At 38.8% G+C, this 12,013-nt stretch overlaps 1 protein-coding gene across 4 annotated transcripts in view; it reads left to right on the top strand.

The window, feature by feature from the left end:
- Nucleotides 1–12,013, top strand: part of ULK2 (unc-51 like autophagy activating kinase 2) — a 53,082-nt gene that overhangs the window by 19,032 nt on the left and 22,037 nt on the right. For all 4 annotated transcript variants that reach the window (XM_075059517.1, XM_032785369.2, XM_032785358.2 and 1 more), the window contains 8 exons: nucleotides 677–850; nucleotides 2,037–2,110; nucleotides 3,256–3,357; nucleotides 3,749–3,807; nucleotides 5,233–5,315; nucleotides 8,935–8,985; nucleotides 9,342–9,427; nucleotides 10,641–10,812. In XM_075059517.1, the coding sequence (XP_074915618.1) occupies nucleotides 677–850; nucleotides 2,037–2,110; nucleotides 3,256–3,357; nucleotides 3,749–3,807; nucleotides 5,233–5,315; nucleotides 8,935–8,985; nucleotides 9,342–9,427; nucleotides 10,641–10,812 (801 nt within the window). The remainder of the gene's footprint in view (nucleotides 1–676; nucleotides 851–2,036; nucleotides 2,111–3,255; nucleotides 3,358–3,748; nucleotides 3,808–5,232; nucleotides 5,316–8,934; nucleotides 8,986–9,341; nucleotides 9,428–10,640; nucleotides 10,813–12,013) is intronic.

Genomic DNA, 12,013 nt, shown 5'->3' with positions numbered 1-12,013 from the left:
CCGATCAAACTGCCCTTGAAGTCAATTGTGTTGTTTTTTTTTTAAAAAGCTACATATTTTCTCATACTGCACGGTATGTTCCTCCACAAGTCATCTAACACCTTTCTAAGAGCTACACAAAAACATGGGTTTATTTTCTTTGAAGCACAGCTGTCATATATGAATGTTATTTCCAGCACAATTTAGCTGCTTGTATGGAATGTAACTTAATGAAAAGAGAGAACAGATTTAGGGTTTACTATTGACAGCATGGTTTTGCACATCTCTTATACTTGTGCAGTCCTAAGTAAATGTTTAGTAAACTGTTTTCCTGTTGCTTGCCTCCTGTAGTTCTATAGTTTCTAGATGGCTCAGAACAGCATTCTGCAGTGACGATGACAAGCTTTACAATCAAAATGCCACAAAGCTGAGTAGACTATTGTAAATACACATAACTCAAAAATATCACTAGTACTAAAGCTGTGGAAATGCATATTGAATGTGTAATTGGGGATTATGCATTTATAGAAAAGCTTTAAAATACCATTGTTGTTAACTGAATGCAGGAATGTTACCTGTTTGGCTTTCTTTCAGACTTTCAGTGCAGCTCAGTGGTGTTAGATTTATTCCATTTTGCTCAAGATAAATACAGGTGGTATTTATTTTCTTATGTGTTTTTAAATATATGTATTTTCAGCTAAAGGAACACTTAGTGAAGACACCATCCGAGTTTTCCTCCAGCAGATTGCAGCTGCTATGCGTATCCTACATAGTAAGGGAATAATTCATAGGGATCTTAAACCACAGAACATCTTGTTGTCTTACGGAAGTCGTAGGAAGTCAAGCGTCAGTGGCATACGAATCAAAATAGGTACATTCTTTTTTTCCTTAAAAGGTAAACTTCAAATACAGTGAAATCCACTCAGTTGCGACTTTATAGTGCAGTAGAACGAAAGGTTCTGCTTTAGGAGTTCATGTTCATTACATTGCTGCAAATCGCACACAAACCTGGAGAATAGAAATCTATGCTAGAAGATGGGTCCCCAGTATTAAGAGACTTGAATTATAATGAACTTTTTGGTTAAATTTTATCAAACGGGTATCCTGAAGAAACAGTTATAAAATCATGCTGATTAATGGTTCTAATATTAAACTATTTTAATTGAGAGACCATAAATCTTTGGTTTGCTGTAGTTTTAAAAACTTGCTTAATTTTTAGCCCATTTCAGAATGTGTGAGAATCAGCAGTTTGTTCATAATTCAGAATGTGCTTGTGGTGGGAGGACTCCTAAGACTTCTTTTTAAAAAGATTCTAGATGTAGTATTTGGTGTATTTTTGGTAGGAAGGGGTTTGGCATTGTAATTGACATGGGATATGAACTGTTTTGACCTTACCCGACTGAATTTCTGAAAATGTTCTATCTCAAGGAATTAGGGCAGTGAGTTTCCATTGAAACAGACATTTTGTATTTAATTTGTTTCTTTTATGATGCATTCTGTTGTTGAAAATGAGGTATCTGATATATATGGCCCATTCCAATAAATTCATTCCTGTCTTCTAATCAGTACAGAAAAGGCAAAATTACTCCCCTTGCCACCATATTTGACAATTCTCTAACCATCTTGTTTGTGCAGAAAGGTTCAGGCATCTGAAATTTAAATATCCAAACTTTTACCTGAGTGATTTTAATTAAGCAGACTATGTATTCATCACTCTTAATGAACCATTTATATTTAGCTACTGTCTTTAATCCTTTCCTGCTGACGCCAAAAGGGTAGTCTGCAGCTGGAGAGTTGGCTGAGTAGCAATTTGTACAAATGCTGCTGCTATTTCTTGGCTTGCTGTTAGGGAGGCTGGTGCATTGCTCCTGTTTGCTTCTCTTTGAGTTTATACACAGCTTTCTGCTACTCCACTAAGCTGGCATTTTATGACAATGCTGCATGCACTTTTCACTCTTAACTTGTGATTACAGTAGATAACGAAAGATAAATCCATTATAGACTGCATAGGTTTAAGCATTATTTTTCTTTTCAATGACGTATGTTTCTTTAAACAGCTGATTTTGGTTTTGCTCGTTACCTGCATAGTAACATGATGGCTGCCACTTTGTGTGGGTCCCCTATGTATATGGTGAGTGACAGTATTTTAAACTACATTCTGTATTTGATACATTGCTATCAAAGAAATAGGATTTGGAGACAGGAGAGTGCATGCTATTTAATGAGGATGATGTTAAGGGGAGCATACAGTTTACCTTTCTACTATCTCTTCAGCATATGCTGTTTTGAGGCCTGGAGGTCATGATTGTTAAAATGAGGGGAAAACTGAGCATTTCTTTAGCAGTGCAGTGAAGAAATATTGTGGTAAATTAAAACTGGCCATGGTATCTGTGTTGATATTATGGGTTATGAGACATGTTGGTTCTCGCATACTTCTTGATGCACTAGAAACTAATCTGTAAGCTTGCATACTAGTTGCCTTTATACTTGTTGGCATTGTCTTCTGAAGTAGGGCATTGCCTGATTCCCAGTTTCTGTGGAATAAGAAGGGTCGTGGAATGGGAGAAAGGGAAAATGGCTAGAATGCAAACATTGGAAGAAGACTTGGAGTAAACAAACAATTATTTCAGTAGTTGGAATGAAAATGGCATTTATGTATTTTCCCTTCATACTCATAACTCCAGATAGCAATTTCACTTTAATTGCCTTTTGTCTTTCTGAGGCAGTGTGGCCTAGTAGATAAAATACTGGACTGGGACTCAGGAGACCTGAATTCTGTTTTTGGCTGTCCCACTAGCCTGTGGGGTAACCTTGGAGAAGTCATTCCACCTATAGGTTCCTCAGTTTCCCCATCTGTACAATGGTGGTGATGATACTTACTGCTTTCTTTGTAAAGCACTTGAGATCTTCTGATGAAAAAAGCACTGTATAAGAATGAGGTATTAATCATTTGACGTACCTCCACGCATACAAATTGCCTCCTTTTCCTATATTAATACCACCAAGATTTACTTTTTTTTCCTCCAAGAATGCAGGTGTTCAGAGTTTAAAAAGTAAACAGTCTGGTGTCTGAAGTCATACAGTGGTACAGACTAAAACGTTAATTTTTATCTTATCAAAATATTGACCTTGTTGCAGTAAACTGGACATTCTATTACTGCAGTTTGATTTGTGGGCTGATCCTGCTGCAGTGAGGTAAATATTAACGATTTGATTTGTAATATTGTGGCTGCCGGTTTTTCATAATCCCTTCAGTAACTTTCCTGTATTTTCCAGGCTCCTGAGGTTATTATGTCGCAACACTACGATGCCAAGGCAGACCTGTGGAGTATAGGAACTGTGATTTATCAGTGTCTTGTTGGGAAGCCACCTTTTCAGGTAAGACTTACTTTCCCTGCCTCTCATTTGATTGGTTATTTTCATCTGACAGAAGCAAATGAATCCACATGGCTGTGGAACTGCCAGCCAGCCATGAGGATTAGGATTCATAATGTCATCTTAGTCTGTTTTTGTTATTGCTCCAAGGAAGGGTGGCTCATGCTCAGTCCTTTTGAGAACTGAATGTGTAGTCTGGGATGCATGTGCCTAAGAATGCTCGGTTAAGTCATTTCTGAGCTCATATCTCCCTTATGATACTGTAAGCCTCTTTACGCATATGCACTTGAATTTGCCAAGTCTCCTTTTTTGTGCACATGTGCATAAACACGTGGGAAGGCTATTCTCACTGCTGAAGTGAGTTTTTAAACAAATCCACATTTTAATTTGACAGGCCAATAGTCCTCAAGACTTGAGAATGTTTTATGAAAAAAACAGGAATCTGATTCCTAGGTATGTATATTTTGTATAGTAATTTTATATCTATAGAAGTCAAGTGACTTGATGGTTACAGCTTTTTTAAAATACAGTTACAATTTCCCAAAGTGACTATATAAGAAGGAACCACCTCACCCAAAACATCTGCCATATGTGTCTGTCAAATCATATCTGCTGACTTCAGTGACAAATATGTTTTTACTACTCCTGTTAGTTCTGCACAGCCAGTACAACTTCTGGTTGTAGTCTGGTTGTAGCCAGCCAGCCCAGGCTGGGGTGAGTGGGAACAGCAGAATTGTTAATTAAGTTCCATTTTCAGAGTGTTTTACTGATGAACAAACCAGAAAGAGCACCCAGCTTGACTCTCAGATCTCCGCTTCAGTTTGCAGGGCTGACAGACAACAGTTGGATTTTTTGGGGTTTTTTTTTTTAAAGCAGGTTTGGTATATAAATCATGGAGACAAACAGGGACTATGTGCTGCTTTGGGAATTGTTTCAGAGCATAACACATTGTGAAGTTCTTCATCTTGGCTTTATTTTGTTTTTCATTTGTTTTTGTAGTCTGAACTCTGGCATCAAAATGCCAAATCAAAGGCTGTCTCCCCACTTCTACTAACCTACAATAAGACACTTATTAGCTACTGGTGTATATTTGACACCCTTCCAGAGATCAAGGCAAAGAGTTTCAAAAGTAACTAGTGATTTTTGGGTGCTTCAGTTCTTGGGTGCCCAACTGAAGACATATTAAAGGGGCCTGTTTTTCTAAAAGTTTGGAGCACTACTCCCTTTCACGTGCCTCAAGTTGGGCTCTCAAGGTGAGGTGTCCTAAATCACTAGTCGTTTCTGAAAAACATGGCCCAACTGTATAGTTCTCATCCAAAAACTTTTAAAGGCAGAGCCTTTCCCAAATCTATATTTGCAGGGGGGTCTCTTCACAAGTCTGGTCGTGGAGTTGAAATCTCCACTCAGAAATCTGAATAATCAGGAGAATACTGGGGAGAGGGGAACGGGTTTACCTTGATAAATTGAAATTAGAAGTCTTAGTTGGTTTACTCCAGGCTTATAAAGTATGAATTCCCCTTAAGCCTGGCTTTAATTGCTGACCAGCTGAGTTCTTACAACCATTGTTATGGGGCCACTGTTTCCCTTTTGACAATTATATGAGTTAGCCACCCCACTTTGCTTTCGTTTGTGATGCCTGGACTCAGTAGGAATTGACATTTAATGTTGCTGTGTTGACTTGGGAGTAATGTAATGCCTGTGGCACATATTGTACCATCCTTTCACTGCCCATGCTGAGTCCAAATGTGTGTCCTGTGTAGGACAGTCAAGCATTTGTTATGAAGATGCAGTATTGTTCCAAGATATTAGTTTCCTGGATAGGAATGTAATATTAATAGAAATTAATGCATATTTGATTCTCTTTCTCCTTGTATACAGTATTCCTAGGGAAACATCAGCATATCTGGCTGACCTGTTGTTGGGTTTACTTCAGAGAAACCAAAAAGATAGAATGGACTTTGGTATGTAATTTTTTCATAAACGTTTCCAGGGGCTTTTTACTTTCTCTATTAACCCTGTTGTTTATGTACAGGTTCAGTATAATTTTCCAGTCATCTGATTTAACTGGGTGTAGACACAAGTAAAATTATTTTTCCCCTCACTCATCTCAGTGAACACAGGATACTCATCCACAAATCATTAGATAATTAACATCACAGTCACCTAGCAGGAATGTCTTCATGTCTATATGAAAACAAATCAAATAAATCTATATCTATGACTTTTTGATTGGGTTGTTTTTAAAACCAGTTATTAAATGTAGATTGGTGTCACTGATCACTTTCAAGTGTGGTCTTTTTCTTCAGTGTTAATTTGTTGCAGTCAAGGGAAAACAAACATCTGAGAGTGGGCAACTTCTGTTTTTAAATTGCTTCTTGCTGCTTGCTTCAGTGTTGGGTACGTGCCCAAGAACAGTTGGTGTGGAGCAGCCAGCCATATTTTATTAGGTGGTAAACAACTACTTATGCTCTGCTTACATAATCCATAATTATTTCTAAGAAATGGAATTTCATAAATAGTCACTCTTAACATGAACAAACCTTATGCAACCTGTAAGCATTTAAATGTTGTTAATTAAAAAAAGCAAAGCACTGAAATAGTAAGCTGATGTACTATTTATACCATTTCTTTTCTAATGTCTAGTTGTCCTCTGTAATTGTTGGGGAATGTTTCCAAGTAAACCCTTGTTCTGCCAGGCCAGATTTATATCTCTCGCTGACCAGCTGTCACGTGGTAGCTGTGTGCAGAGGAGCTGTACTTTTCTGTCTGGTTTGGTTTGCGTACTGTTTTTGAATGGATACAGCTGCCTTCATTGTGTGATACCTTAAATTTAATAAAAAAAAACAGGAGTACTCGTGGCACTTTAGACATTAACACATTTATTTGAGCTTATGCTTATGCTCAAATAAATTTGTTAGTCTCTAAGGTGCCACAAGTACTACTGTTGTTTTTGCAGATACAGACTAACACAGCTGCTACGCTTAAATTTCATGTTACAGCGATTTATAATTTGTTTTTAAAGTGCTCTTTTGTCTTTAGATTTGCTGAAAACATTTTCTATACCACTTTGATTAGAGAAATACAGCTTCCACAAAATGGGGATTCTCCCTTTGCTTTCCCATATAAAGCATATACATGATGTTCTATGTCAACACATCTCTGTTTTAACAGTGGTATATAGATCATGTCTGGTTTGAGCTCACATCTGTATGATCTGTGTGTATATGTAGAAGAGGCATGAAGGACTGATGTAACACTGGCTTTGTTCGTGTTCGGCAGAGAATGAGTTCCTGAGTATCTATTACGCCTGGGATGATTTGTTTACAGATTTCTATATTTTTCTTATGATCAGAATTAGTGCTAGTAGAGAATTACCAAAGACTGTTAAAGCATAGGAGGAGCAGAAAATAATCCAGTCAGAAATGTAATAGACATGGCTGTGAGCTTGTGAAATCTGAATGCTTTATGTGCTGCTTGTTCCCTACACAATAAATACAACTTTGTGGATTCTGCTTGTGGAACTATGCCATCACAACTTAACTGCACAAGCAGGCCTAGGTATTATATATCATTTATGCAAATACAGAAATTGAATCACAGTTTGGCCTGTGTCATTCCTGTGTATGTGCAATGAGGAGGCCAGGGAGGAGAATATTCACAATAGGCCTTTTAATTCTTCACTACATTCCTAAGGCTTTCTTCATATAAAAATATTTTTAATTCTTGCTGTGTTCTGCTAGTGGAGTTCTCGCAGGATATCTCAAAAAACAAAAATACATTTTACCTAATTCAGACCAAAAAATCAATAACAGAATAGCTAAGTGCCTGATTCTGCAGTTTTTTACTACAGTGGGTAGTCTTGTTGAAATCAGTAACAGTATTCAGAGTAAGTGCTGCACCTAGTAGGAAGTTTTACAGAATCTGGCCCTTAGCAAAATCTGGATAAAATACTACATACTATATTGACTGTTTCAGAAGAAGTTGATTTGTAAATTTACATGGATTAAGAGAGAAGTCAACACATCACAAATGCTGATTTTTATGATACCAGTAAGTAACAATGCAGAACTAATTTACAGCACAAAGTTATAAATCTTCTTCCCGATCAGATATTCTGTTACAGATGAGTTATTGAATTGATTTATGAAATGCAAACAGTACTAGCCAAAGTGAGCATATAACTTAGCTGTCACCTAACGCCTTTTGATTTGAGTTTTTTGGGGGCCACCTGATATCCGATAGGGAAGCCCTGTTGTAGTGGGTGCTTCACTTGACTTTTCAGCACTGCCATCTGGGAGTAGTGGTTGACAGTGGTTGCTGAAACACATTTAGGGGACCTGCAGTACTGAGCTGTTCCCCAGGTGCTGTTAAAGGAGCATAGGACTGTTTGTGGTGAGAGTCCCATGTCTCCCTTTGCTGCAGGGATGGGATCTTTCTCAGCTCACTGACAGCCAAGAAAGGACTTTAAAGGGGGCTGCATTAAATATGGTAAGAATGATTTAATACATGAATGAAGAGTGATCATTTCAATTGCTTGTGTTTTGCTAAAATAGAAATAGCATTTGAAATCCTGTCTATCACAGCAGAACAGATTGGAACAGCAGGTGCTGTACCCAACCTCAAGAACACCTCATCCTCAGATAAAGTTAATCATTAGATTGTCAGTGTTAAGCAACTATGCTCACTTCTTTGTATTGGGCTTTTGAAGAAAGTGCTGTTGCAGAAAGAGAGACTTCCTTAAGTCTAGTGAGCAGCATTGTTGTGTTTTTCCTTCTTAATTGTTCTAAGCAAATTGTAAGCTCACAAAGATCTAGGACTGTCTTGCTTAATTGATTCATTTTCCCTGTCTAATTAGCTGACCGTCTCTTCTGGAACTATAAAGTGCTACCAAGCAATTAAACATGTGTTGGGGTACCCAGTTACTAATGACACATTCAAATGTTTCTATTGTTGAAGCAATAACCAATGAATTGCTCCAGTTCATTACATAAATTGTTGAGAAAAATTAAGTTAATTCCTCTTTAAACTGTGAAACCAGCTACAGAGGCAGCGTGCTCTGCTCCTTGGGGAGTGGAACAGAGAATGCCTCGTGCTGCTGTGGAGTAGCATTGATGAGTTCAAAATTAATTTGATTCAGTCGCTGGCCACAACATGAGGGTTTGCAAAAGGGGGAGTACTTAGTGGTGACAAAGGTAAGGGAGCTTCCCATCCTGATAAGCAACACGGAACTGAATTACTGTAGGGTTACTGAATCCCATCTGTTAGTGACTATGCAAACATTGCCCATTTGTACATATCCGTTATTTACGACCCTGACATTGAGTCATAAAATGTCCCTTAAACATCTAGTCTGATTATCAGCGCAAGCCACTTCTTTAAAACTGTTGACTGTATTTCCTTTCCATGTGTAATAGCAACAAATAGCCTGGAAGACTTTAATCTTTTATAAGCTTTTCAGCCTCTGGATGTGAAGTATTGATTCTGTGGAAGGGTAACCACTTATTTCCTTGTATGCTATAATGCAGATTCTAATATGGTTTGTAAGTTGACGCACATTTGTTCTCACCTTTTGTTTTGCAGAAGCATTCTTCAACCACCCTTTCCTTGATCAGGTTTCAACAATCAAAAAGTGTAAGTAGTTGCATTTTTCTACTTATTCTCATCAGTGAGGCATATTAGAAAAAAATATACTATTGAGCAGCATATTCTTTCTGAAACCTCTTCCACAGATCAGCAGTCATGCTCCAGTGAAATCTTTGAGTGTCATGTTTGGTTGAAATGTAGTTGCCATTTACACATTTCATAGGCATTTCAGCTGGTCTTAAGTAGCATTGTGTGAATGCATTTTCCAAGGATATGCTGTGTACTTACAAGCTCTGGAAGTATTTATAAATTAAATCCAGTAGTGAGGAAATCATTGCATTTGTGTCAGTTAATTTGTTTGAAAATTCATCTAATCAAATCTCAATCCTCTCTTCCTCCTCCAGCTTGTCCTGTGCCAGTGCCCACGTATGCAGGCTCAATATCTGGCAGTTCTTGTGGTAGTTCTCCTTGTCGTTTTGCTTCTCCTCCCGTAAGTTCTCTGTTTTGCTTCCAGAATAACCCTTATCAAAAATGTATTCCTCAATTTGCTATTATGTGCGGGCAGAAATTGTCAAATCTCCTCTAACGTGTTTTAATTTCAGCTCTGATAGTCTAAACAATTACCTTAAAAACAGGCAGAGCAAGCAGTACTGCTGTCTTTTAGTGTAGCAGTTTTGTAAAGATTTTCAATCCTTTCCCATTCTTCATGCTTTTTTATAAAAGACTGTGCCAGATCATTAGTTGTGCTGGTGTGAAATCCAACACAGTGAATGAGCTTCCCAGATAATCCTTGGATAGCCTCTTTCTGGGCTCCTCCTAGGGTCCTTACGCTGGCAGAGACTGATGGCCATCAGTTCTCTAGCCCTTTTTGGAGTAAGTGCCACTGTCCAGAAGCGGCGCCAGGATTTCTGATGCCCTAGGCGGACGGCCATTTCGCCGCCACCCGCGGGTCCGGTGGACCTACCGCAGTCATGCCGGCGGACGGTCCGCTGCTGGAAAGGCTCCAGTGGAGCTGCCGCAGTCATTTCGGTGAGCGGTGCGCTGGTCTAAAGGCTCCGGCGGACCTGCCGCAGGCATGACTGCGGTAGGTCCACCGGAGCCTTTAGACCAGCGCACCGTCCGCCGAAATGACTGTGGCAGCTCTACCTGAGCCTTTCCAGCAGCGGACCGTCTGCCACCATGACTGCGGTAAGTCCACCAGAACCGCGTGCCGCCCCAATGGCAAAATAGCACCCCCCCCCCCCCCAAACTCTAGCACCTTAGGCCATTGCCTAGGTCGCCTAAATAGTAGCGCCGGCCCTGCCACTGTCTCTTCCTGGGCCCATGAAGAATGGCGATCAAATGAATAACTTCAGGGTCAGTACCCATTAGCTATCTGAATATGAAATTGTCCGTCTGAAATGGCACCTAAGCTGGCTTCAATATATCTTTCAAAAAAAGTTTTCTTTACATACATATTTAGTAATAAGGTTCCTTGCAATATGAAAAGGGTCTCACAATTCAAATTAGTATTTTTAAAAGACTTTGGAGAATTTTTATAATTTAAATGCATATATTTTTCACCTTTACTTTTTTTTCCCTATGTTCTTTCCAGCTAGCTATGCGCAGGGTAGCATTCACCCTATTGTATTGTGAGCCTGCCCACTAAAAGGAGATCCTGCATCGTGAACCATTTGGACTTATGATTCTCACTTTTTCTTCAGTCCTTGCCAGACATGCAGCATATTCAAGACGAAAACTTGTCTTCCCCACCATTGGGTCCTCCTAACTATCTTCACGTATCCAAAGATTCCGCTAGCACCAGTAGCAAGAACTCTTCTTGTGACACAGATGATTTTGTTCTGGTTCCACACAACATCTCTTCAGATCACTCATGTAAGAATCTTCTTTATTTTGATGCTTAAGAACACTTCCCTCATTCATTTTAAAAATATTTCTGTATCCTATTGTTGGTTGCTCTTATTTTCTCCAAACCTATCTTAATTTATATTGGGAGCTTGTTTCTTGATATTTCATTGTACTTTCTTTCCAACGAATACCCTTCTGTTTATTGCAGAATGTATTTCATCATTTGTAAAAGAGTGAGGATTGGGGGTGAACCAGAAGTAGAAGGGTTAGTTTCTGTGCACATAACCCAGCATCCTAGGTTTTATTCTGTGCTGCTTATCAGAGTGCCTAAGGGCAGTGTTGGCACATGGTTGAAATTAGAGTCCTTTAATTTACAGAGAATTTTGATTTATTAACACGGGGGGGAAAAAAGCCCATTGTGAATAAGAGATGGCTAGAATCATTAGGTGTCCTAGCAGTTGAGGGTGAACATGCTGTAGCATGTGACTCGTAGACCAGCTAAACATTGCCAGTCAAGCTTATAAGGTTCAGTTTCTTGCCTTTCTTCCATCTACAGCAACTTACGGTCTCAAGCTAAGAAACAATGAAAGACTAGACTTCACAACCATAGTTTCACAGAAGGCTTATACTCAAGTATCAGAGGGGTAGCAGTGTTCGTCTGGATCTGTAAAAAGCAACAAAGAGTCCTGTGATACCTTATAGACTAACAGACATATTGGAGCATGAGCTTTCGTGGGTGAATCCCACTTCGTCAGACGCATGTGTCTGACGAAGTGGGTATTCACCCACAAAAGCTTATGCTTCAATACGTGTGTTAGTCTATAAGGTGCCACAGAACTCTTTAAGGCTTATACTGTACACTGTGTTTCGTGGTATTCAGTGTTTTTCATTTTTGTTAAACTTGCATAATGGCAACATAAGCCATGGATGTTTAGTGTTTTGTTTTAATCACCTGCTTTCCCCATGCCACTTCAAATGTCTCAATTTTTAAAAAATGTTGCACAGTATCTTTGGTTCAGTTAAGTTGTTTTGTGTTCCAAGGAGCTTCTGGAGATCAGTGGTATAGGTTTTGCAGTGCTAATATACTGTACTGTAACTAGTTATACTTTTCCTTAAATATTAGGATAATTTAGGAATAAAATCTTTCTGATATTACTTTTCAAAAACAGTCTGTACAGAACCACTTTCTCTGTAACAGCTTAAGTTTGGGTTAGATTTGGGATATCTT

This window comes from Chelonoidis abingdonii, chromosome 20 (assembly GCF_003597395.2).
Source record: "Chelonoidis abingdonii isolate Lonesome George chromosome 20, CheloAbing_2.0, whole genome shotgun sequence".
NCBI lineage: Eukaryota > Metazoa > Chordata > Testudines > Testudinidae > Chelonoidis > Chelonoidis abingdonii.
Note: the sequence above shows the minus strand (reverse complement) of the source record. Positions and strands in the feature narration are given on the sequence as shown.